At 40.5% G+C, this 27764-nt stretch overlaps 1 protein-coding gene and 1 non-coding gene across 2 annotated transcripts; both read left to right on the plus strand.

Moving 5' to 3' along the window:
• Positions 1 to 9722: 9722 nt before the first annotated feature.
• Positions 9723 to 9796, plus strand: trnan-guu (transfer RNA asparagine (anticodon GUU)). Its single transcript has one exon. It is a non-coding gene; the product is annotated as a tRNA-Asn (tRNA).
• An 809-nt stretch (positions 9797 to 10605) lies between these two features.
• On the plus strand, positions 10606 to 27532 carry gusb (glucuronidase, beta). The gene is made up of 12 exons (XM_004557442.6): positions 10606 to 11077; positions 11850 to 12035; positions 12493 to 12674; positions 13059 to 13201; positions 16742 to 16929; positions 17058 to 17210; positions 17306 to 17484; positions 20170 to 20316; positions 21350 to 21434; positions 24391 to 24567; positions 24653 to 24788; positions 24961 to 27532. Exons 1-12 carry the CDS (start codon positions 10862 to 10864, stop codon positions 25089 to 25091), a joined length of 1923 nt encoding a protein of 640 aa, XP_004557499.1. The 5' UTR covers positions 10606 to 10861; the 3' UTR covers positions 25092 to 27532.
• The last annotated feature ends 232 nt before the right edge of the window (positions 27533 to 27764 follow it).

Raw genomic sequence — 27764 nt, forward strand, 5'->3', positions numbered from 1 at the left:
ACAAAATTTAAGTCGCCACGGTTGCAGTTGTTTCTCTCATATCTTATTGTGATGATAAGCTTTTTCTGCTGCTTCACAAAAATCTTTAATCAAAGGACAGATACGGTGAAGAAGACTTGGGAACCAAAAGACTGATAGCTCCAAAAATAGATCAAAAGTCCTTTTAGTTTTGAAACATCCCAAATGAATCAGTGGGAAAATGGAACAGGGTGGATTTCACACAGAAAATCAACACTGAACTAAACATTAACCTCACATTCATTTTAGGCAGATGGCAGAGTTATGGACTGTTTGGATGAGCTGGTCTCTCTGAGCAGCCCTTTATTATAAATCTGTCTTGTTTATTTCAATGCACAGTAAATTTGACTTTTTTGATGCTGGATAGCAAAACTTTCCAAATCACATAAATCACTGGGTCAAAAGTGGCATAAATCAACAATATAATATTATGAACAGCATAATATAAATTCTGTTAAATATTAATGTAAGACAATGTATTTTCCATCTGCATGAGTCTGTTGAAGTAGTTTATCTGGAAACAAGAAACAATTTGGGGAAAGAAAACAAATCAAATTTTCAACAACCATGACTTGAAACTTTAATAGAAATTTCATTTTGTTCATTAAAATCAATTTTCCACTTATCCAAAACCAGGTCACAGTGGCAGCAGACTAAACACAGTATTCCAGAAATCCTTCTCCCTAGCAACACTTTTCATTTCCTCATGTTGGAACCCAATGCCTTCCCTGGCCACATTATATACAATATATATAATCTTTCCAGTGAGTTCTGGGTCTTTCCTGGGGTGTTCTCCTAGTTGGGCGTGTGGAAAACCTCCAACATAAGATGAGAAAAGTGCAGCCAAGCCAGATGCCACTACAACCACCTCCTGGTTACTTTTAACATTGCCTAACAGAAATATCCTCCTAGCTTCCTCGGGATGTACCAGATCCTCACACTGTCTCTAAGGCTAAGCCCAGCCACACTATAGAGCAAAATCATTTCAGTCACTTCTTTTTAAGACCTTACTCTTTTAGTCGTTGATATGCAGATAAGTGAGGGTAGGAACACAAAATGCACTGGTAAAACAAAATAAAGCATGAAAAGCACAGCCAGTGGGTGCAATGTCATCTTTTATTGTTTTACACATCCGGTTTCATTTCAGCTCCTTGTATGTTAGAACTTCGCTCTCCTTTGCGGCTGGTTCATGTACCAAAAACAACATGAGTAAGAGTGGCCCAGAGACCGGTTGGAGAACATACTGTACATTAGCTCCATCTGACAACAGAGCTCACTGCAGGCAGATGGACAGGCCCTGGTGTGGAGCGAATGCGCTCGCTCGCTCTGTTCGATTATAAATTCAACTTGAGTTTTCTGGCAGAGAACGAAGGCCTCAGACTTGGAGGTGTCATTTCAAACTCTTCTCCCAACTGCTGCAGTACATGCTGAAGGTCATGCTTCAGTGAAGCCAACATAACCACATAATTCAGAAGCAAGAGAGATGTTATTCTGAGCTTTCCCATGAATATCACAAATAGCATTGAAGACAAGGGTAAACCCTGATGTAGTCAAATCTCATCCAAACCTGGCACCTTGTCACTGTCACCTTATCACTACCCCAGCAACATCTGCCAGTGTAGCTGATAAGTCCTCCTCTGTGGCCTCCCCTTTTCCCCAAACCAGGCTTTTTTCCCCTTTAGCCCAACAATGCACACCTGCTGGTTCAGAAGCTAAAACCTGTAATCTTCTTTCTTCAGCAGCACGGCTTCTTCAAAGACCATCTGTAGGTCAGGCTCTGATGAAGTCCATCGATTGACACCATGACAGGTACTGATGACCTTATTAGCACAGCTCCCACCAATGGAGGTTTAAAACATGTCCCATTCAGACTCCATGTCTCCAAACTTGGGACTCAAGAGAAAGTCTTCTGGACATAAGAGTTAAGGAACCCATGACACATTCCCAGTTAAACCCAAAGACCCCAAGAAATATTCTAAACTGCTCTTTGGTGCATAAGCAAAAACAATAGACAGTAATACTGCAACTCCCAATCACATAGTATCATAGTATCAGCTCTTTTTCAGGCATTTGGTTCTAGAACCCTTGCTGTGGAGGCAAGCTGAATCATCTAGTCAGTACGGTTTTACCTCCTGCTCTAGCTCAGGTTATATTATGTGTTGGCTACTTCAGCACGTACCCGGTGATGGAGGGCTTTATGATTCATTTCTACTTAAAGCTGATTTGGAACATCATTTAATGTGGTGAAGCCTCTTGAAAGTATACAGAGACATTACTCAGAGACCAGATTGAAACTGCGCTTCAGAAAGTAACTGAAGTGATGATCTTACTTTGATGCAAAAGTGTCTGGCGCCATCTTGTGTCACTGACTTTGTGATGAAGCTGTGTGATCACTGAAAACCAACAAAAAGGAAAAATGTACTAGTTTTCCTTTATTGTTGTACTTTATCTAAGTATATCTATTTTATACTGCGTTTTTTTTTTTATTTTTACCTCTACTCAACTACAACCTGGATGCAAAAGTTGTACTTTGTACTCCATCCAATTTATGTTAAAGCTTTAGTTACTTAATATTTTGCAGATCTGACTTGTCTAGTGCCAATTCATATGCTGTAGTGTATTTGGAGTAGATTTTAAGCGCTTGAAACAATGTGGTCATGTTTTTTATTCAGCACTGCCCCCTACTGTTCAAAACAATGAACTATGAGGTTGAACGTTCACAAATTATGCTTTATACTGTATTTTCTGCAATCACTCATCATGTCTGCATCGTCAGTGTAGCTTTTGCTCACATTCAAACATTCCTAGCATCCTTCTACATGTTTTTATTCTGTGATTTTTCAGATAGGTAGTTTGCCAAACTCAGTACCAAGGAAATGCTTCTGCTTACCCAAGTCTGTCATCATAAAGCGCTTTGAGTGCTCAGAAGAGTAGAAAAGCGCTATATAAGAACCAGTCCATTTACCATTTACCATCTCAAAATATTCTGTAAAAAGACACTGCCATGTGACCTATCACAGATGATTTAAGGTGGTGCCACCTTATGTTTCATTGTCTGATGAAAAGCAATTGCAATTACTAAGGAAAATGGGAGTTCTTCCAGTGTGTGAACCTGTAATTCTTCTCTACAACAATTAATGCATTTTCACTGTCAGCAATTTTATCTACCCTTATAATTAAGATTTTCAAGGGATTCATCAGGATTTTGCACAAAGTGGTTTTCATTCAGATGTGACATTTCTTCAGATTTCTGCTTTCTTTCATATAGAGACTTTTCAAGCTTATACAACAACTTTTGTTTGTGATTTATGTTAGCTTCCACATCACAGCTGCCTGGCTGTTCCCTTCAACCCCATTGGAAGTGGAGGTGCTGCAGCAAATCCACATTCACTTCCGATTATCCTTATCAGGGTTGTGGGGGCTGGAGCCTATCCCTGCTACCATGGGCTGCCACGAGGCAGGGTGCACCCACCAAAGCAAACACGGGAAGAATATCCAAACTCCACACTAGCCAGATGGTAGGGTCAAACTCAGGACCATATTGCTGTGAGGAAACAGTGCTAACCACCGTTCCACTGCGCTGCCCATATGTGACAATAATAATACAACTAATAATTATTATTATTATCATTATTACAGTTTATGCCTTAGAATAAATATACTCCCTGCCACCACGCACACACTTCAGCACCCCTAACCCTAAGGTCCTTCCTCTGGTTCAGCCTATACAGTATCTCATAATCTACTAGTGCATGTGCGTAGGCAGTATTGACGATCACTAGAAAATCAGTTTTTCTTGAGCTGTGTTTTGCAGCAGCTGTCATGTCTGGCTATCTGGCACGCAGATGAAGGACCCAAATGTAGGACTCAGAAACAAAGGGAGTGAACTAAAGAAGGCAGCTTTATTTGCTGTAAACTGGTACTAAGAAATGTTAAAAATCTCTAATAAAATCAAACAGAAATAAACTAGAAACTTGCAACTGGGAATTTACGACTAGGAATAAACGAGGGAACATGGAACACAAGGAAATACACAGCAAATGGGGACAACTCGACAACAAATAGAGGAAGACTACATTTAAATACACACACAAGATACTGAGGATGATGGGCAACAGGTGGGAACACAGACAAGACCAAGACAACCAGGACACGAAAGGGAACAGACCAAAGGAACAAGTAACTAAGTGTCATGAACGGTCCTATCCTGCCTGCTTTACACGGCCAGACTCACAGAGGCGAAAATGAACTCAAAAACACAACTTTATTGCTGGACAGCAGAAATACAAAACTAACCAAACTTGGAATAGACATGAAACTAAACAGGCAGGGAGGGAGGCAGAACACACGGTGGGGAATGAGGAAGAATGCAACACTGAACAGAGGGAAACAGAGGGCTTACAGTTTTTTCTGATTGCTTAAGCACATGTTATGTAACTATTGGCTAATTTAGCAAAACTCTACACACAAATAAAACAACCTGTCACCCAATTATCCAAACATTGTAGTTCTCTTGCAAAAGCAAACACAGCTAGATTAACTCTTCACACCTTCGTAAAAATGGTGTTTCCGTATCAAACAGTACACACAAGCCATCATCTACTAAGCACACAATGCGCCAACTGCACACTGATGGTATGAATACAAAACACATCTGGCCTTTGCTTTCTCTGTGCACAAGGTAGGCTATGTCAGTTTGAGCTCATACTTCTGTCATAGATCCATAAGCATAGAGGGATCCAAACTTCAAGTACTGGTGTTTATTCAAACACATCAAAACAAACACAAGTGTTTATTTCCAAGTATAGGATTATTTGCAATCGCCATAATGACTATATGGGTTACGTGGTCTGCAGTGAACATGCTTCCTCTGCCCCCTCCTCGTCTTCCTCTTGCTCCTCCTTGTCGTCCTCTTCATCCTACTTCTTCACCTCCACGTCCTCTTCCTCGGCCTCCTCTACTTCTCACTCTTTCTGCTCCCACCATTGTACTCCGCACACACAGCTTACCTGTATTATAGTGCTTAGGCTGATTGCAAAGTGAACGAATTATCTAAGAAAGTTTTCACATGTGAAAGTGTGCCAGACAGTTGGCAAATTAGTGTTAATGATAGCCATACATGTGTATACTTTTGCTAGGAGTGTGTTGGAAATTTGGAAATTGAGTGTTGTGCAGTGAATTCTGCCTACAGTCTTGCAAAGTGTGTGTTACAAAATTGCAAACTGAGTGCAAAGCAGTTTTTGTGCTTTTAGTTTTGCAAACTCAGTGAGTGGTTTTGCTATAAGTCTGAATAGTTTTAGAGATTGTGCTACAGGAATCACAGTTAGTGTTTAGGCATTCGGTAAAAACTGTAAATACACAAGGAATGATGAGGAAACTAGAATAACATGGGGAACAGATGAGACAAATTAGACATGACAAGACAGAGAAAGCAAAAACTAAAGACACTGAACAGGATACGCAAGACTTTCATAATAAAACAGGAAACGATGAAATGAGCTTGACACAGGAGTAGAGGAAAAGCAGACAAGAGAGGGAGTGAGAGAACAAGAGGGAGCACGAGCGGGAAAGACAAGACAGGCTGCGGAACAAGGATAAACATGATAGGCAGGGAGACATGGAACAAAACACAAGGGAGGGAAACCAGACACAAAGACACAAAGACACACACACAACCCACAAAACACAAACACACAGAGAGAGACACAGAAGGACAGAAACACAAGGGGAAATCTAATAATCAAGGAACTAAACACTGAATATAAGAAACTCAAAAAACCATAACTAAGACTACTAATGAACCTGAATATATACCATAATACAAAATATCACGACAACACTAAAACACAAGAAACTCAAAAACGCCCAGTGTTGACCTAAAATGACCCTAACCCTAACCACAGAACCATAACACTAAGAACCAGAAACATAAATGATTAAATTAGGAAGCACACACCAAGGCAAAGAAACAAAGATCGCCCCCATAATAAATAAGTTACAAAAGTCCTGTCCCGTATTCATTAAGTCTGTCCCGTATTCATTAAGTGAAAAAAAAAAAAAAAAGTCCAAAAACACAAAAACACTGAGTCATGGCAATCCACCTGGCAGTTAACACCTTACACTATATTACTCTGTTTGTGTGGGGAGACCCAATCCTTGGGCTGGACCTGTCATGTTCCTGGGTCGGTGACCCAGTGTTTTTGAGTTTTGGACACTTAGGTTTTGGTTTCTCTCTCACTGTGTCTAGCCCCTTATCACTTTAGTGTTTGAGTTCTAGCTTTAGGTTTTGTTATGTGGCTTCCCTGTGTTTCCTGTTTTACTTTGAAGGTCCTGTCTCATGCTAGTGTATTCTGTTTTCCTTCCTTGTCTTGTCTAATTAGGTTCAGCTGTGTTCTCCTCTGGTGTGTCATTCCCTCATTACTTTGTGTGTATTTATAGTGTGTGCCTACCTGTGTTCCTTGTTGCGTTGTCTGTGTAACCTGGTGTAATTTCTGCGTCTCTCTGCCCAACATTCTCCGTGGCATTTCTGCTCTTCATCCCATGTTTGTATAGTTTCAGGTTTGTTCTTTAGTTGTTCCCAGTTTAGGGTATGTTTTAGTTTTGCACTCACTTTTGTTGTGTTCACCTTCTGCAACAAAGCTCACTCGCAACACAGCCAGTGCCAGCAGTTTGGGCCTTTCCTTCACTATACCACACGACTGTTGCCGCAGCTGTGACAGGACCGATTGTTGGCGCAGCGTGTTTAGGGGTTAAAAGCCACAGTGACACGCAGCGCCAAAAATTGGTGTTCAAAATTAATGATCAAAAAACGTACCTCACAGCCCAATGTTCGCCAGTGGTGCTATCAGGATGGTGGGTCTTTGACTCAGCACTTTGAGTTTATTTTATATTCATGATTCTTTCTGTTGCTTTATGAGTTTGGTTCTGCTTATTGTTCTGAGTTTATTTGTATTTGTATCATTCCTTGTCTTTGTCCACTTCCCGTGTTTCCTATATGAGAGTCTGTCTTGTCTGTGTATATTTCCCAAAGTCAAGTCTCTGTTTATTTCCTTTCGGTCTCTTTTTTGTTTTCCTATTTGTCTCTCTGTGTATCTCGCTCCCTCACCCTTTGTGTCTTAGTCATCTCCCTTGCCATGTTCCTCTCCTTGTGTTTCATCCTTTGTCTCCCCAAGTCTGTCTTCCATGTATGCTTCCATGTTTGCTTATCCTCATTTCAGCATCAAGCTCATGTGTTCTTGTCGCTTTTCAAAACTTTTGAATCCTGCAAAGGTTTGGCCAGGATTAAGTAAAGTGCCTGTTTTGTGTTTTGTTCCTAAATCCTAACTACAGCTGCTGTCTGCACTGCTGGCTGGAGTGCTTACATTGGTTCCCACAAGCTTACACTCCATCACACTTATCTTTCATAACATACACAAACACTATAATGGAATAGTAATCAGTGAACTATAATCTAAGCCCGAATCTGTCAAGTCTATGATTTAACTTATTCTGCTAAGATCTGCGGGTACTGTTCTAAAGGGAGCATGTTTGGTTTTTGTATCAGGCTTCCTGTTCCCAGTCGGAACAAATGTTTCCTCTGTGCAAGCATGTACGCTGTAGTAGCAGATAAAAGTGGGACTGATTACCCAGTCAAAAGAAAGGCTACTACCTTTCAAAAGAAAGCTGAGAAGAGCACAACTAACAGGTCTATAATGGTGTAGCTATCAGCAGCTGTTACAGACAATGAGTCATGGTCAGATCCAAAACTTTATCAATGAACGACGTGTTCTAACGTCTCTCTCACTCTCCATCTCTCTCTCTCTCCCTGTCATTTATTTTGGACACAAATAATAATAAATTGCGCAGTGATAAACAAGTACTCAGATCACATGTGCAATTGTTATTTACTTATATTATTTTATAATTTGACTTTACATACTGCTGGGTGGTTTGTAAAGTCCACAGTAACTTGTATTATCATTATGCTATATTTATGTGTCTATAGATAGATAGATAGATAGATATGAGAGGTATCTGAATCTGTCTAATATCCCCCGAATGGATTGTTAATTTATAAATTCACCATATTCATAAACGTCTTAATGTGGTAACAGAATATAGAATTTATTATTATTTGTGATCAGTGGGTTTGCAGGGTGGGTGCTGGGGGTCTTTAGGCTTTGGCCCCACCCCTGCCACCAGAATATTTTTAAGCAAGTGTTTCTAACTTTAATTTGAATATTCAGTATCCCACCATCTGCCCCCACCCCCCGCACGCGCGCACAAACAAAACACACAGTATAATTCACACCCTCATTAAAGTGAATATTACTTATGCCATTTTACACCAACGAACTCAGATAGCTAAGGATGAAGAACCTTTTGTTCTTTAAAGAACCATTTGTAATAGCTAAAGAACCATCTTCAAAATAAAAAGGTTCTTTGATGTATGATGGTTCTTTAAAGAACCATAGAGACATCTGAAGAACCATTTAAGAACCCTAATTTTTCTGAGTGTAGGGTCAAAAAAATCGGATTTGATGCGCTTTCGCCTAAGGGTTTTCATTTAAGCAGCATTTGTCCTTCTCTCCTGGATCACAGGAGCTTTCTTTAGGTGTCTTCCCAGCCTTGACAAATGTCCAGCTGGGCTGACCACATTTACTCAAGCTTTTCTTGACGTGACATTCTTTTACTTCAAAATCGCTGATGAATAGGGGCTGATTGGGACCTGATGAATGTAAAAACAAAGAATTACCATATTTATTTGTATTTTTTTTACCTGATTTTTGTTTCTGGGAGAAATGAGGATATTTGTTTTGAATTTCGATGTAACAGTGGGAGTATAATGTCCTCGTAAGTAGATATCAGGCCCTTGTAGAGCAAAATTTTGTATTTTGGTCTAGACTACCCAAACTGTGATGTCCACATATGTGGACGCCAGGTCCTAGGAGAAAACTTTAACATATTTAAATGATGCCTTCTCTGTGTGGTTAATGAATGGTGAAATTAAAAGTGTCACATAGGCTCTTACAAGTCTACAAGTGCAAAAAAAAGAGGACGGTTGGTCACCCTAGATAAGTAAGATTTGGCATGTCAGGGGACTCATTGTGCAGTTTTCTGTGGCAGACGCAACACAAGGTATTATCTTGCCCTCCTTTGCAAGCTCAGAGCAATAAAATCACATGCTAAATGTCAAATACTGCTACAAAGCTTTGAGATTACAGTTATTTACGGTAACTGACTGTTAATGTTTAAACCCTAAATGTCCCAGGTTTTGCTCAGTTCACCTTAGAACAGCACAAACTACTGGGTCAAAATATCTGTCATTGTAATTTTCCACAATTCCTGGAAAGATGTTCAGTCTACTAGAATGAATCATTTACTTTCTGCTGTTTACTTTCTTCCCTTGTCACAGAGGGTCACCGATTGAACAGTTATCCAAATAGCATATTTTATAGCTCAGAAAATGTAATGAAAGCCTCGAACTTCCAGTGAATGTTATTTGTCGTACTTGCTGAGTAAATCCAAAAATCGTAGATTTCTTTTAACTCATTTTACCTTAATTTTTCACATTTTGGTGAAGCTCACTCATATTTGTTATAAATTAAATAAAGTAATTTTCCTCGTTTTGGTTCGGTTAAAAAAGACAAAGACAATAAACTTGTTTCACCGTTGTCATAGTTCTGTATTTCTATATTTCCTGAAGTATCGCCCAACTTCATCGAGTCTCTGTGGCGCAATCGGTTAGCGCGTTCGGCTGTTAACCGAAAGGTTGGTGGTTCGAGCCCACCCAGGGACGTGCTTTTCCATAATTTACTTGTACAGCAAAGGTTCTTTATGTTATATTTAAATTCATTTTCACATTCATATTCCCAGAAAAAGAAAGAATGTGTTTAACACCATATTTCTCTGTGGTGAAAACAAAATGGCCTTAAAATGGTAATGGTAAATAGCCTGCATTTGTATAGCGCTTTACTTATTCCCTAAGGACCCCAAAGCGCTTTACACTACATTCAGTCATTCACCCAATCACACACACATTCACACACTGGTGATGGCAAGCTACATTGTAGCCACAGCTGCCCTGGGGCGCACTGACAGAGGCGAGGCTGCCGGACACTGGCGGGCGCCACCGGGCCCTCTGACCACCAGTGATGCATAATTTTGGTATTTCGAAGGCGTCTGTTATTCTTCCTGCAACTACAGCCTACGCTTTGCGACTGTAGTAGTGGCTGTTCAGTGTCTCTTTTTTAGTTTTAGTGTTTAAATGACAATCTCCTTATTTTAAAAAAATTCTCTATATGATGATGACAGTGCAGGAAACCATGTTTTGTCTCCTTTCTAGTCACTAAATATAATTTAAATTTAAGAAACGACTGCATTTTTAAAACGATATGACTTTGGCTCCCAACAGATTTTAGTATTGGTTTTACAGTTCTGAACACTTTTTTGATTAGAAGTTCTGTTGAGAATTGTTATTTAAATATTTATTTTTGTGGTACTTAATGTTCTTATTTGCTCTTCTTGTGTGCAGGGCTCTGTGACTTTTTCTTAAAAGCCCTAAATAAATTTACTTAGTTTCAAACAGTTCAAACAGTTCTCAGTGCCTTTAGCTTTGGTTACTGTTGTTCGTCCTGCTTCATGCAAGTTGAGATTACTTTTTTTTTTAGAACTTTCTGTTAGTTTGCGGTGTCCCCGTTTTGTCCAGACTTCACCTGTTTTGAAACATCTGCCCTCTGTAATCTCGGAGCAGAGTCGGAAAATCTCGTCACCGATGTAAAATAACGGCTGCTGTCATGTGACCCCAGAACAGGTGATAAAAACTGTGTTCCTCTCTGAGAGGGCAGTAGAAGAGGGCTTCAGGATGTCTGTACCTGGAAGCTTCTCGGTGCTCCGTGTGTTGTGGCTGCTATCAGTGTTTGGCACGGTGCTCCCGCTGGACGGCGGCATGCTCTTTCCCCAGGAGTCCTCCTTCAGAGAGGTGAAGGAGCTGAACGGGCTGTGGGATTTCAGGGCTGACGGGTCCCCCAACAGGAACGAGGGCTTCGAGAAGGCTTGGTACAAACGTCGGCTGACAGAGGTGAGCGGGATCGGAGGTGATAGGTCAGATGAAACAAATCAGTCTACGTTGTTTTACTTGTTTTACTGTTGACATGGATACAACGGTCGCATACAGTACTCTCGGTAAACAAGAACTTTTAAACATTTTGCAATTATGTAGATTTATACCAAAAAAGAAAATCTAAAAGAAAATTTGAATGCTTTGAATTGAATATTTGAGGAAGTATCCTTGGTTTTGGTGTTTTCAATTTTTTTTTTTAATTTTGAAACTGAAACTAAACTGAATTAAAAACAAAAATTCAGATCCCCCCCCCCCCAAAAAAAGAAAAAAACAAACAAAAACAAAATAACTATGTAAACAACACAGCAGTAAGGCATGCATAAACTTATCAGTTTGGCTCACAGTTGTAACTAAATATTTTTGGCTTATCAGCCCTTTAAATGCCACACGATAGGATATATTCCTGTCAGACTGTGCCTCCTTTTGAGTTCTGTAGGGACATTTAGAGCTGAAGATGTTCACAATTTTAGAAAAAGAAAAAAATAGAAAGAAACATTTTTAAAATGAGAACAAAGGTTGAAATTTTATATTAATAAGTCTCATCTTGTTAGGGCCAGACTCCCAGGAAGGGAGCTTACCATGACCTCAGAGAATCAAAATGACCTCAATTAGATGAATATGTATATTGTCTACTTTAAAATTAATAATAAATAATATAATATAATAAACATGGCTACCATGGGTATCCCTGTAAAGTCCTGTCTTCTTATTGTTGTTTTGTATTCTTTAGACGGGCCCAGTGATTGAAATGCCAGTTCCTGCCAGCTACAATGACATCACACAGGACCCCACACTGAGAGATTTCATTGGCTGGGTGTGGTATGAGCGAGAGGTGTTCGTGCCGGCCCGCTGGATCTCCGATGAGGGAACAAGAGTGGTTCTTAGAGTGGGAAGTGCTCACTATTACTCAATAGTGGTGAGTATCACCTGCATCTTTTATGAGCCATTCACTCAAAGTTTGAATAAATTCAAATATAAAAAGTTATCATCCGCCACAAAAATCATTTTAAAAATCATGTTGTTTATTTGAAAATATTACAGAAAAACACATCATGTAACGAAACACATGTTTTCTTGAAAAAATATGATTACTTTACAAAAAATCTGGTACAGCAGCAGATGAATTTCTTGATATAAGATCTCACCGACTTAAGAGTTTGCTTAATATTTTGTGTTTTCAGTGGGTAAAAAAGTCTGGACTGTTTAGAACCTAAACTCATTAAACCTGTGGATTAATGCTGTTGTAATACATGCATTTTGCTAAAATAAGGAAGAAATGTATTGTTTCAAAATACATCCTTGCTTCATTTTAAATTAGATTGTGTATCATTAAATTTCAGCTCATGTAAAACGGTGATCATTCTCTGTTGCAGTGGGTGAATGGAGAGAAAGTGACAGAGCATGAAGGTGGCCACCTTCCTTTTGAGGCAGAGATTAGTAGTTTAATCCGCAAGGAACCAACAAAGCCATGCAGAATCACCATCGCGGTAAACAACACCCTAACTTTGGAGACTCTTCCTCCAGGCACCATCCAGTACATGAATGACAGCAGCAGGTAGGCTCTTTCTTTGGTTCATGTGTTTGTCCAACCTAATATTATGGCAAAGCAAGTAATAGGCACGCTGGTCCATTTCACACTTTGCCTCTACAAAACATGAAATGTACACGCAAACAGAAGTTGCAGTAAGTTGCAGTAAAGGACCTGGAATGTACGTCATATTTTTTTTGCTTGCCTTTACATATATTATCTTCCCCTGCTAGTAATGCAACTTCTGCACGTGTGTCCTGCAAAGCGTGAAATGGACACAGTGGACCAGAGTGTCTATTACACATTTTGTGTGATACTGGGTTCTTTTTGACTTCCTTGCCACACTTCAAAACTTTAAGCTGATGCATCAGTGAGAATGTAAATGACGAGAAGACTGTGTTTGGTCTGCAGGTATCCTGATGGGTTTTTTGTGCAAAACATTGACTTTGATTTCTTCAACTATGCTGGGATTCATCGTTCTGTACTGTTGTATACTACTCCTAAAGTGCATGTGGATGACATCTCAGTGGAGACCAACTTCATGGATAACACTGGTAAATTAAATTAATTAATACAGTGATGCACAGTGATTTAAAATCCTTACTAGCACAAAAGAATTTGTAAGCAGGTAAACTGATGTACAAAAGCGGGAGGTGAAACGCTGCCTGAGGGAAGCAAAGGACACCTACAGGAGGAAGGTGGAGCAGAAGTTGGAGAGGAACAATATGAGGGAGGTCTGGAATGGTGTGAAAACCATCACAGGCCACAACACCAAGAAAAGCACAGTGGGGGGGACTGTGGAGAAGGCAAACGAACTCAACAACTTCTTCAACAGGTTTGACCAGCCCACAACCCCCCCACCCTCACCTTCACTACAGAGTCCTCTCCCCACTCTCCTGCCTCCCTCGCTTCCCCCCCTTCCTGACACCATGACACCCCCCTCCTCCAATCCCTCTCTCAGCAGCAAGACATCTCCCCCCCTCCCCTCCTCCCAAACATCTCCCAGTGTCACAGTGGATCAGGTCAGGAGGCAACTGAAGAAGCTTCGCCCCAGAAAGGCAGCAAGCCCAGACAAGGTGTGTCCTAGGATGCTTAAGGCGTGTGCTGCTGAACTTGGGGAGCCGCTACAACGAGTCTTCAACCTCAGTCTGCGACTGGGGAGAGTGCCCGCCCTATGGAAGACATCCTGCATCGTCCCGGTCCCCAAAAAGAACCGGCCCAATGAGCTGAATGACTTCCGACCGGTGGCACTGACGTCACATCTTATGAAGACTCTAGAGCGGCTCTTCCTCAACTTCCTCCGACCACAGGTACAACATGCCCAGGACCCACTACAGTTTGCATACAAGGCGGGTGTCGGAGTGGAGGATGCCATCCTGTACCTCCTACACAGAGCCCACTCACACCTGGATGGGGGAAAAGGCACGGTCAGGATACTGTTTCTTGACTTTTCCAGTGCCTTTAATACCATCCGGCCCTGTATGCTTCAGGAAAAACTGAACAGGATGGAGGTGGACCCCTGCCTGGTGGCTTGGATCTCCGACTACCTCACCGACAGACCACAGTACGTCAGGCTGAAGGACATCACGTCTGACACTGTGGTCAGCAGCACAGGAGCACCACAGGGAACTGTGCTGTCCCCTCTTCTCTTCACCCTGTACACCTCTGACTTCTGCTACAACTCTGAATTATGCCATATTCAGAAGTTTGCAGATGACACGGCCATCATGGGGTGTATCTGGGATGATCAGGAAGAGGAGTACAGAAGTCTGGTGAGGAACTTTGTCGCATGGAGTCACACAAACCACCTGCAACTCAACACCTCAAAGACTAAGGAACTGGTTGTGGACTTCGGGAGGTCCAGAGAAGGTCCACTGCCGGTTCAGATAGAGGGGGAGGAGGTGGAGGTGGTCAACAAGTACAAGTACCTCGGGCTGTGGGTGGACAATAAACTGGACTGGTCATGCAACACAGAGCACCTGTATAAAAAAGCCCAAAGCCGACTGTACTTCCTCAGGAGGCTGAGGTCTTTTAACATCTGCAGGAAGCTCCTGAGGATGTTTTACCAGTCGGTGGTTGCTGGAGTATGCTGTGGTGTGCTGGGGGAGCAGCACAGCAAAGAAGGACTCATCCAGGCTGGAGAAACTGATCAGGAAGGCTGGCTCTGTGGTCGGCATGAAGCTGGACACTCTGGTGACAGTGGCAGAGAAAAGGACATTAAAGAAACTGCTGGACATTATGAACAATGCTGGGCATCCTCTGCACACGGCCATAAACAATCAGAAGAGTCTGTTCAGTGACAGGTTGCTTCTCCCCAAGACAAGAACTAACAGACTTAAAAACTCCTTTGTCCCACACGCCAACAGTAAATAGTCAACAGTGCAATAGACTCAATACTTGAAATGTGCAATTCACTTGTATTTTTATTTTTTATTCCTATTTATTCTATTTATCCCCTTTGTATATTTTATTTATATTTGTCTCTGTATTTATATATGTGTGTGTGTGTGTGTGTGTGTGTGTGTGTGTGTATATATATATATATATATATATATATATATATATATATATATATATATATATATATATATATATATATATATATACACTCAACAAAATATAAACGCAACACCTTTGTTACTGCTCCCATTCCCCATGGGATGGACGTAGAGACCTAAAATTCATTCCAGATACACAATATAACCATCCCTCCCAAACAGTGGTCACAAATCAGTCCAAATGTGTGGTAGTGGGCACATCTGCCATATTGAGATAATCCATCCCACCTCACAGGTGTGCCACATCAGGATGCTGATCTGACATCATGAGTAGTGCACAGGTGTACCTCAGACTGCCCACAACAAAAGGCCACCCTGGAATGTGCAGTTTTGTCTCACAGCAAAATGCCACAGATGCCACAAGCAATGAGGGAGCGTGCAACTGGCATGCTGACAGCAGGAATGTCAACCAGATCTGTCGCCCGTGCATTGAATGTTCATTTCTCAACCATAAGCCGTCTCCACAGGCGTTTCAGAGAATATGGCAGCACATCCAACCGGCCTCACAACCGCAGACCTCGTGTAACCACACCAGCCCAGGACCTCCACATCCAGCAGGTTCACCTCCAAGTTCGTCTGAGACCAGCCACCCAGACAGCTGCTGGAACAATTGGTTTGCACAACCAAACAATTTCTGCACAAACTGTCAGAAACCGTCTCAGGGACGCTCAACTGCATGCCCGTCGTCCTCATCGGGGTCTTGACCTGACTCCAGCTCGTCGCCGTAACAGACTTGTGTGGGCAAATGCTCACATTCGATGGCGTCTGGCACGTTGGAGAGGTGTGCGCTTCACGGATGAATCATGGTTCACATTGTTCAGGGCAGATGGCAGCTGAGAATGTCCCAGTTCTTGCATGGCCAGCATACTCACCGGACATGTCACCCATTGAGCATGTTCGGGCCACAATTGACAATCTGATAGACTCCATGCGACGATGTGTTGCACTGCATGAGGCAAATGGTGGTCACACCAGATACTGACCGGTTCTGGGTCCCCAGACCCCCAATAGAGCAAAAAACTGCACATTCCAGGGTGGCCTTTTGTTGTGGGCAGTCTGAGGTACACCTGTGCACTACTCATGATGTCAGATCAGCATCCTGATGTGGCACACCTGTGAGGTGGGATGGATTATTTCAATATGGCAGATGTGCCCACTACCACACATTTGGACTGATTTGTGACCACTGTTTGGGAGGGATGGTTATATTGTGTATCTGGAATGAATTTTAGGTCTCTACGTCCATCCCATGGGGAATGGGAGCAGTAACAAAGGTGTTGCGTTTATATTTTTGTTGAGTGTATATATATATATATATAACAATTCTGTAACTGTAACTTCGGTCGTTGCTGTGCTTTTTTTTGGAAGTCGAATTTCCCAGAGGAACCCACCCGAGGGATTAATAAAGTTCTATCTTATCTTATCTTATCTTATCTTAAAAGCTTAGAGAGATTAGCATCCGCATCATATACATCAGACTTTAAATGTGTAGTTTCTGTCTATTCATTAGATGTTGCTGTTTCCTCTGCATTGTAGGTCTCGTCAGATACAAAGTATCTGTTCAAGGTGGCTTCAACAACACTCTGAACATTACTCTAATGGACAAAGATGGCCACTTTGTGGCCTCCTCCAATGGGTCATCTGGAGGGCTTAAAGTGGTAGATGTGAAGCTGTGGTGGCCGTACTTGATGCACGAGAATCCAGGTTACCTTTATTCTATGAAGGTAAGGCAACATGCTCACAGGCATGTAGGTGTGTTTCTGCAGTGTGATGTGGTTTGACTGAGCATTGCCACTCGATTTGTCAGGTTGTGTTGTTTCGATTATTCTAACATTTTCTCTTCAACATTGAGGTCCACCTAATTGCAGTCAGTGAGACATCAACATATGAGGATGAGTATACTCTGCCAGTTGGTATCCGCACAATAAACGTTACCAACACCCAGTTCCTCATTAACAACAAGCCATTTTATTTCCATGGGGTCAATAAGCATGAGGACTCTGACGTAAGTACCCCTAGAAGGATGAAACTCCTTTAAATTTTGCAGAAAATAGGCTCCAATGACCATATGTTTACTTTTCTGGTTTTAATGTGTTGTAGATTCGTGGTAGAGGCTTTGACTGGCCCCTAATTGTAAAGGACTTTAATTTAATGAAGTGGTTAGGGGTCAACTCATTCCGTACCAGCCACTATCCCTATGCTGAGGAGATCCTGCAGATGTGTGACCGTCATGGGATTGTGGTGATAGATGAGTGCCCAGGTGTTGGCATCAAAGACATGTAAGTGTTACCACACATATCTGTGTGACCTTTGGATATGTTTGAGGGTTCATTAAGGTCAAAAGTGAAAGATTCTGTTTGCCACAGCATATGAAGACATAGAGAAAACTGCACATGCTGTCCAATACCACCCCTGCTGAAACTCTTTATGAACTTCATGCTGCCCAAGTTAGAATTGCCAAAAAATGTTACACACTATTGTGACCAATAGGAATACTGCATGAAATGACATGTGATTGTCATAGGCTATAAGCATTCAGTCTGCATATCAAACTTGACTTCATTCCTAAGTTAATTACAGCTATGTCACACAGTGTATCTGTCACGGTCTGGCTGGCAGACCGTGGGGATATGGGGAATGAGGACCCAGGCGCGGTGCTCTGTGTATAGACAGTGCGTTTATTTACAGTGATGGAAAAACATGACAATAAATCCCGTGCTCTCCCGACTCCCGTGACGTGTCCTCTTCCCAGTGTTAGTGCTCCTGTCTCCGCTTCTCCATGATGAGCACCCCGTGCTCGCTGCCCTCTCGTCTCCCGCTACTCCTGGGGACATAAGAGAGAGGCAGCTGTCAGACACACAATAATGCAGGAGACTCAAACTAAGAACTGGTCGAGAGACTAACGTGAAGCCACGCAATGATCCAGCATCGGAGAGAGCTCCACCACACTCTCAAGTAGCTCCTCCGACAGGCCTGATCAACTGCAGGTGTGTCAAGGTCTTCAGGTGTGGCCAATCACCTGCCAGGGCCACACACACACACCTACATGCACATATGTCTACAAGCAGGGAGAACGAGGGACAGCAATACAAAATACATACATTATAATATTAGTCCATAATTGCTCAGAGGACCCTGACATTATTAGACAATAAGATGACTGTCTGCCATACACATGTTTACAGTTTTTTCTGATTGCTTAATCACATTTTTTGTAACTATTGGCTAATTTTGCAAAACTCTTCACACAAATAAGAAAACCTGTCACCCAATAATCAAAACATTGTAGTTCTCTTGCAAAAGCAAACACAGCTAGATTAACTCTTCACACCTTCGTAAAAATGGTGTTTCCGTATCAAACAGTACACACAAGCCATCATCTACTAAGCACACAATGCGGCAACTGCACACTGATGGTATGAATACAAAACACATCTGGCTTTTGCTTTCTCTGTGCACAAGGTAGGCTATGTCAGTTTGAGCTCATACTGCTGTCATAGATCCATAAGCATAGAGGGATCCAAACTTCAAGTACTGGTGTTTATTCAAACACATCAAAACAAACACAAGTGGTTATTTCCAAGTATAGGATTATTTGCAATCGCCATAATGACTATATGGGTTACTTGGTCTGCAGTGAACATGCTTCCTCTGCCCCCAGCATCTGGTCATCTAGCAATTCTGTAAAGTAACAATTTCAGTATTTTTACATCAATGCTATTGGTGTGTTTCTCATTGGCATATGGCAGTGCTACAAATCTTTGTGCGAAGTGACTGTACTAACCGATTCTCATTTCAAGATGTCCTTATGGTACTTGCTACAGTGTAGCGGCTCGAGTTAGGCTGGACCCGTTGGCCAGCTACCCTCAGGGTCATTCCACGGTTGATTACATGGTCCACTATTGTAGCTCTGATGTCATCAGCAATTCTATTTCTTACTCTTCCTACCCTTCCTCTCCCCCCTCCTCATCTTCCTCTCCCCCCTCCTCGTCTTCCTCTTGCTCCTCCTTGTCCTTGTCGTCCTCTTCATCCTACTTCTTCACCTCCACGTCCTCTTCCTCGGCCTCCTCTACTTCTCACTCTTTCTGCTCCCTCCATTGTACTCCGCACACACAGCTTACCTGTATTATAGTTCTTAGGCTGATTGCAAAGTGAACTAATTATCTAAAAAAGTTTTCACATGTGAAAGTGTGCCAGACAGTTGGCAAATTAGTGTTAATGATAGCCATACATGTGTATACTTTTGCTAGGAGTGTGTTGGAAATTTGGTAATTGAGTGTTGTGTAGTTAATTGTGCCTACAGTTTTGCAAAGTGTGTGTTACAAAATTGCAAACTGAGTGCAAAGCAGTTTTTGTGCTTTTAGTTTTGCAAACTCAGTGAGTGGTTTTGCTATAAGTCTGAATAGTTTTAGAGATTGTGCTACAGGAATCACAGTTAGGGTTTAAGCATTCAGAAAAAACTGTAAATTGGAGTGGGACTATCTGGGACTCTCCACATGCTTCCTCTGCCCCCAGCATCTGGTCATCTAGCAAAAAAATAATTTCCCCCAGGGATCAATAAAGTATTCTGATTCTGATTCTGATACTGTAAAGTAACAATTTCAGTATTTTTACATCTCCACCATTTGACCTTAGAACTGAAGAAGCTTCTCGGATGAGAGGTGAAACGTCTTCAAGCAACTTAAAGAAGTCCAGACGCTTTTCTTTGCAAGCTCCTTTGACAAATTGGAGGGGGTTTTTTTCATATTTTTTTAACTGACTTTTGTCCACATGTTTCTAAACCTGAATGTGTACAGTACTCATAATATTACATTTTATAATAAAAGACTAACTCACAATAGCTGAACTTTACTGGAAAGCAGAACAGTTGTGAGTTAGGTCTTCACATCTTGCAGTGTGGATGGATCTGAGTCGTTAGTCTTTCAGCTCAGGCTGAGTTGTGTTCTTTTGTGCCTTGCTGATAGTCGCAGTTTTCGAAACGCCTCTCTGTCTCACCACTTGGTTGTCATGGACGAGCTTGTGCGCCGGGACAAGAACCATCCCTCTGTGGTCATGTGGTCGGTAGCCAATGAGCCCGCCTCAGAGATGCCTCCTGCTGAATTTTATTTCAAGTGAGTACAGGTTATTTTTCTTTTGAGGTGTAAAGCTCCAATTATTGCCACCCTTCAAATAGTCATCACTGCACAGATAAGCAACATGATGTTGGATTATTCCGTTTGTTTGAAAATGTGAATTCTGATGTTTATTCTACTTCTCAAATATGTGCTTTATCACACTGAAGGTGTAACAGTAATAACTCTTAAAATCCTGGTAGAAAAGATCAGTTTGTCTGTAGCATCTGATATCCATCTGATAGCTGGTATGAGGGACAAAGCTAGTTAGGCATGAGTAACATAATGTAGTTTTTTAAAAAGTGGATTTTGTTTTACAAAAAAAAGCAAAAAACCCAAAAGGTGATCATGGAGCCCTAAGAAATTAAGTGAACAGAACTAATTCGAGCTGAAGTGATGAATTAATTTTTTTTAAAAAGTAGAGTGTTGATTTTGCATAGTTCAGCCATTAGAAGGTGCAACTCTGCAACGTCCCTGTTGTTTGGAACCCCACAAACACAAAAACCAGCTGATCCAAGCAGAGTGTAGTATAAACAAGTCATGTTTGAGAGAGGAAAAAATGATCAAATAAATAAAAATTGGCTGATATTTTGGAATATCGGCTTTTTAATTTACTAAATATCATGTTGAGCTTAAATATTCTGTATCCTACTGGCCCTAATTGTAATGGCAACAAAATATAACAAACTAACATTTAAAACCAAACTAAATTGAGCATAAAACAACAAACAATTGAGCTAAAAAAAAATAAAAAAAAAACAAGCAAAGAAGAACTTAGAGACAAACACTAATGTAATTATTAAGAAACAAACATTTATTTTAACCAAACAGAAATAAGACAACTAAATGTCCAACTAAGGAAGGAAATTTAACATTTAAAGTCAATAATTCCAGCCAATTCCCCATAATGTAGCAACACTTGGTATGTCCCAGACGGCATTTCCTGTATTTAGTACAACTGCATTTCAAGACACATCTTTTGCTGATTTGAGCCCAACATCAAATCACTTCCTTTTTTTCTACCCCCTTACAGGACTTTGATTGAGCACACCAAAGCTCTGGACCAAACCCGACCTGTCACTTACGTCACAATCGCTGCAGCTGACATGGACAAAGGGGTGAGTTTCTTCATCCATCACACTAATTAAAAGGGAACGGGGATATAATTTGAGGGGGGAATTCAATTTTAAAACATCCTCGTATCCGTACAACATTAAAAAGTTTTTGCATCTCTGTGTGTGGAGTGAAGCTGTGGAACAGACTAAGTAAAGATATGAAGCAATGTCCGAGCATGGCGCAGTTTAAAAAGCGGTTTAAGGATATGGTTTTTACAGGGTACAGGGAAAAGGTAGAGATTTGATAGGGTGTTGTCTAATATTTTCATGTGTGTGCGGGTGCACGGGTATGTTGGTATGGGTGTATATATATATATTTGTAGGTTGTGTATCCTAGAGGTGTTAATGGGGTTATTGAAAATGTGTATATGTGCGTATGTGTATATACGTATGTATGGATAGATAGAAACATATATGTATATATATTTAAAAAAATAAATACACATGACATATAATGTAATTGCAAGGAGGTATTTCTGTAGTCTATTGATACTAGATAGTGGAAAAGGGGTGGGATTAAATAAGCTTATGCTTCTTCCTGCTCCTTTTTGAACATGAAAGTTATTTGGAGTTGTGGTTGCTCGTTTTCCTTTTGTTTGCTTTGTTCATTTGTCTCTTTTAATTCTATTTTGTTGTACTTTTTCAACATGTTCAAAATAAAGATTCAATCAATCAATGTCAACATCACATATTAAACAAAGTCTGCACATCCCTTTCTTTTTTCAGTTTCCAGACTTTTTATTTGACACATCGTTGATGATAATAGTGTAACAGAATTTGCTAAGTAGCACCTCTGTTATAATCATGTTAAAAGGTGAAGTTTATACTAAGTGAAATGAATCACATTGAGTGCTTCAGGTCTGTGCCCTGCTCAAGATAGCAATTTAACTAAGTTAGTTAATTAACACCAGATGAGCAGCTCACAAAACCCATGTTGATTTTTCTTTTTAAGTCCTAATAAGTCATAGTAAGTAAATTTAGTCAACTGAGTATAGAATAATAATCCTTTATTTGTCCCACAAGGGGAAATGTGGGTGTAACAGCAGCAAGAAAGACACATATACAAACAAACAGTACACAAGACACAGAACAGAAACATACACAATTTTTATATATTTACATCAAGGACAAGGACATATGAACAAGGAGTATGTTTCACCCTCTTTGGAATATTATTGTTTACATCCATTTCCTCAGTTTTGTCTGTATTGATCTTATACGCTGGGTAAAGACGAAATTCAGAGATAAAATTCTTCAATGGAGATAATGACGAGTGTGGTTCTGTTAGTATAGTAAAACATCATCTGCATACAATAAGATTATATGTGCTCTGTCTTGACTCCTATGATGCGGTTGTTATCCTAAACTGAGAGTGGAGTTCTGATACCACGATTCACCTAGGCAATGAAGAGATGAAGAGCAGAGCCTCCAGTTTACAGTTTTTTCTGATTGCGTAAGCACATTTTTTGTAACTATTGGCTAATTTTGCAAAACTCTTCACACAAATAAGAAAACCTGTCACCCAATCATCAAAACATTGTAGTTCTCTTGCAAAAGCAAACACAGCTAGATTAACTCTTCACACCTTCGTAAAAATGGTGTTTCCGTATCAAACAGTACACACAAGCCATCATCTACTAAGCACACAATGCGGCAACTGCACACTGATGGTATGAATACAAAACACATCTGGCTTTTGCTTCCTCTGTGCACAAGGTAGGCTATGTCAGTTTGAGCTACTTCTGTCATAGATCCATAAGCATAGAGGGATCCAAACTTCAAGTACTGGTGTTTATTCAAACACATCAAAACAAACACAAGTGTTTATTTCCAAGTATAGGATTATTTGCAATCGCTATAATGACTATATGGGTTACTTGGTCTGCAGTGAACATGCTTCCTCTGCCCCCAGCATCTGGTCATCTAGCAATTCTGTAAAGTAACAATTTCAGTATTTTTACATCAATGCTATTGGTGTGTTTCTCATTGGCATATGGCAGTGCTACAAATCTTTGTGCGAAGTGACTGTACTAACCGATTCTCATTTCAAGATGTCCTTATGGTACTTGCTACAGTGTAGCGGCTCGAGTTAGGCTGGACCCGTTGGCCAGCTACCCTCAGGGTCATTCCACGGTTGATTACATGGTCCACTATTGTAGCTCTGATGTCATCAGCAATTCTATTTCTTACTCTTCCTACCCTTCCTCTTCCCCCTCCTCATCTTCCTCTCCCCCCTCCTCGTCTTCCTCTTGCTCCTCCTTGTCCTTGTCGTCCTCTTCATCCTACTTCTTCACCTCCACGTCCTCTTCCTCGGCCTCCTCTACTTCTCACTCTTTCTGCTCCCTCCATTGTACTCCGCACACACAGCTTACCTGTATTATAGTTCTTAGGCTGATTGCAAAGTGAACTAATTATCTAAAAAAGTTTTCACATGTGAAAGTGTGCCAGACAGTTGGCAAATTAGTGTTAATGATAGCCATACATGTGTATACTTTTGCTAGGAGTGTGTTGGAAATTTGGTAATTGAGTGTTGTGCAGTGAATTGTGCCTACAGTTTTGCAAAGTGTGTGTTACAAAATTGCAAACTGAGTGCAAAGCAGTTTTTGTGCTTTTAGTTTTGCAAACTCAGTGAGTGGTTTTGCTATAAGTCTGAATAGTTTTAGAGATTGTGCTACAGGAATCACAGTTAGGGTTTAAGCATTCAGAAAAAACTGTAATGCAGTGGACCGAGGAACATTAATGCATGTCAGTGTGGGGCATGGTGTTTATTTTAAAACAGAAGCGCCATGCACTCATTTACCCAACTTGAAACTGGTTGATAAAAAGCACCTTACAGATTTTATTATTTAAAGGGTGACTGCAAGAAAATTGTGTCATAAATATTTAATAAATAATTGTAAATCATAACCATGTTGAAGAATACTTCTGAATCCTTTTCTGGGTTATTTTTTTTCTCTAGGGTCCCTATGTAGATGTAGTGTGTGCAAACAGTTACTTTGCCTGGTATTTTGATCAAGGCCGGTTGGATATCATTCCTCTTCAGCTGAGCACTCATTTTGAAAACTGGTACAGAAAGTACCAGAGACCCATCATCCAGAGTGAATATGGAGCAGATGCAGTTCCAGGGCTTCACATGGTAAGAATACACTCACTCACTAACTCACTCCACTCACTCACAAGTCAGTTCTGCACCTTTAACAAGTCTTACTGTCACTCTTTAGGATCCACCCATGATGTTCACTGAGGAGTACCAGAATGCTCTCCTGCAGAGCTACCATGATGTGTTCGACCAGAAGAGGAATCAGTATTTCGTTGGTGAACTCATCTGGAACTTTGCAGACTTCATGACATCACAAGGTACTGCAGCTTCAAAATAAAGCAACCTGTAGAGCCAGAACTGCAGTTAAATACAACAATAGCTGAAGCTCTAGGGAAGCAGCCATTAGGTTAAAAACCAGAGCTTTATTTATTCAGCTTATTATATTCTGCACTGTGACAGTGTTCTTGTCAAACTGTGTTGTGTCTTCAGGAATCTATCGTGTGGTGGGGAACAAGAAGGGTATTTTCACCCGGCAAAGGCAGCCCAAGGCAGCAGCGTTCCTCTTGAGGAAGAGGTACTGGAGGCTGGCTAATGAGACGGGCAGACTGCTTCCTGACTGACTAAATAACTCTGATCACTCTGAAACTCTGATGGTAGCCAGTCTGGGAAATAGTCAACACTGTGTAAGCAGTATGCTGAACCAATACTGTGATATTGTGTCTGAACAACATCTGTGTGTGTGTGTTTGTGTGTGTGTATACATATTGATCTTAACTAATGAACTTTATAATACTTTATTCCAGCTGTAGGGAACATTTTATAGGTCTACAGTGATTGAAAATAGACTCTTGTGCCTTATCTATTGTGAAGTACACCTTTTCTAATTAAAGCCTCAATTTAAAAAAGTCTGACGCAAATTATAAAATATAATATCATAAAACAGATTTTTTTAAACTGCAATAATTTGCAAATCTCATAAGCCTGCATTTTATTCATAATAGAACAAAGAAAACATATTTACTGTTTAAAGTGAAACATACAGAATTGAATGGCAGTAGCACATCTTGTAAAGAACCAATTGAATGCACCAACAAACAAACTACCTGAACAACCAGTGACTTAGCTCTCTCTCCCCCAAAGATACCAATGAATCTCTCTAAATAAATTACACTGTCAGATACGTCCCCTTCGAGCCCCCTACCAGGAAAGTTCAAACGAAATTAATGCCACTGGAAAGCAGGCTAAAACCCACTAAACCAGTCTGTTTTTAAAGAGGACAAGACCTCATTTTGTCATGAGCCAACCCAGAATTCAGACAAAAGGAGAGACCAAAAAGACCACAGAGTTTATAGGACCAAAATATATTTAATTAAACTGACTGAAAATTTTAGAACAAGTGTAGTGTAGTGGGTGCATGGATGCTTGTAAATTATAGCATATATGCAAGAAAATTGCTCAACCGAATGGGAAGAAGAGAGAGCAAAACTCTTTTACTTAGCAGGCTTCAGTTCTTTGTCAGTGTCCTGGGGAAAGACATGGGATGATTATCACCTATTGCCAATAGGAGGTGCCATAAGGGTGACCTGATACTGGCACATAGATGTCTCCAGACATGGACTCTAATCAATCATGTGAAGTGTGGGTAAGATGGGACAAAAGTTACTTAAGATTTAGTTGAGATTTCATGTCCAGTGGGGAATGATCAAAATTCTGGCACACAGCTAGCTACAAAAAAGCCCTTTCACAAAAACTCAAAAGCTTCAGAGTTTAACATCGCCAAGGCTTAGATTCAACTCACCAAAGGTAGTGTTGATCCAATCCAGGAGGAATTAAAGTACAAAGCCTGAAAATTGTGAAAATGCCAGAATTACACCTGACATTTAAAGTGGCTGACTTCCTGTTGGGTTTAAGATATGGCTCCAAGAGGCTTTTTTGAAGTTGTCAGGACATTCCACAAGGCTGCTAAATTTCAGACACATGGATGAAATGTTACAGTATAAACACTTGTAACATTTAACTATACATAACACTACATTTTAAAAATAATAATAATCATTTTGTAGGTGGAACTATGACCCATAAAACATGAAAGCCTTTATCAGTTTGGAGGCGTGTACCAGTTTTCATGACTTCTTAGGTTTTTCAAGCCCCTCAACAGCATCTTGTTTCTTTATGCTGAATTCCCACTGTTGAATGAGAAATCACACTGTTCATGATAAAGCACCATGAAGGTCTGAAGTTTATTCAGACTGCTTTTGAATTGGATGTGGTCAGCCTGAGTGTAGCAGTACATCAGAGTATAAAACATCATTTTGTGTTGCCACTAGGTGGTGCTCTCACTATTGCTTGCTATTGATGTGTTCAGGTCAGGACTGGACAATCTGTCTGAGTTAAAGCAAGGTTGTGTTTCATTCGAAATATCAAAATTTGCACCAGGGTCACACCCTTTGTTAGAAACTGACTGTTTTCAAAATAAAGCAATACCAACTCCTTGAGGCTTTTCTGACCAAATTTTAGATAGCTCAGGTCAACCACCCAGTCCTCCGAAGTGTAAAACATGACAGTTTCTGTTGCCACTAGGTGGTGCTATGATTGTGTTTACATATGGATCTGTTATTAATTTTAATATGCATAACTCAATCTCTGTGTTACAAAATGTTAAGAATTTGAGCATGTTTAGGTGCTCAAAAGGGTGATTTATTTGATGAAATAGTGTGTGTAAATGAAAATAAACACTTGACACTTTTGTAATGAATTTATTAAAGACAATCTACTCAACATGCAAACAGTATCTGATTTAATTATTTGCATCATATGCAGTGCAGTTCAGGAGTGGACGGTGCCGCCGTCATTTTTTCAAAAAAGACCACAGACACCTAAAAGGTTAAATGACGTATCGATCATGGATGGTGGCGTGACAGCAATCAGACAGTTCACTATCAGTGACTCAGGCTGTACCATCATCACGTGGTTGACCTTTGAGTTCCAGCAGGACATTAAACATTTAAACTCGTTACACTAGCCTACCTGTCAGAGTTATTGCTGCAGACATTTTCCATTAAAATGTACTTTTCATAAAACAGAACTGTTTTGATTGCTTTCCACTTATTTCAGGCCCGTTTTTCCAAACATTTAAGGCTTTTTTTTCAATTGGTCCAACTATGAGAGATGTTTACTTATCAGGTTAGATACATGTCATTAAACACTAATCTGCATCCGCGATTACACTGCTATTAAATTAATGAAATTCAGCTGGCGTGACTGAGACACATTGGAGATACTCTATGCTCACA

This window comes from Maylandia zebra, linkage group LG10, assembly GCF_041146795.1.
Source record: "Maylandia zebra isolate NMK-2024a linkage group LG10, Mzebra_GT3a, whole genome shotgun sequence".
Taxonomy (NCBI): domain Eukaryota; kingdom Metazoa; phylum Chordata; class Actinopteri; order Cichliformes; family Cichlidae; genus Maylandia; species Maylandia zebra.

What these genes read in the sequence shown, in the direction of transcription:
- gusb (XM_004557442.6), top strand. Translation starts at nt 10,862, where the DNA reads ATGTCTGTACCTGGAAGCTTCTCGGTGCTCCGTGTGTTGTGGCTGCTA. An exon ending in GTTACCTTTATTCTATGAAG is followed by an intron (nt 16,930 to 17,057) that starts GTAAGGCAACAT and finishes TTCAACATTGAG; the next exon opens with GTCCACCTAATTGCAGTCAG. An exon ending in GGTGTTGGCATCAAAGACAT is followed by an intron (nt 17,485 to 20,169) that starts GTAAGTGTTACC and finishes CCTTGCTGATAG; the next exon opens with TCGCAGTTTTCGAAACGCCT.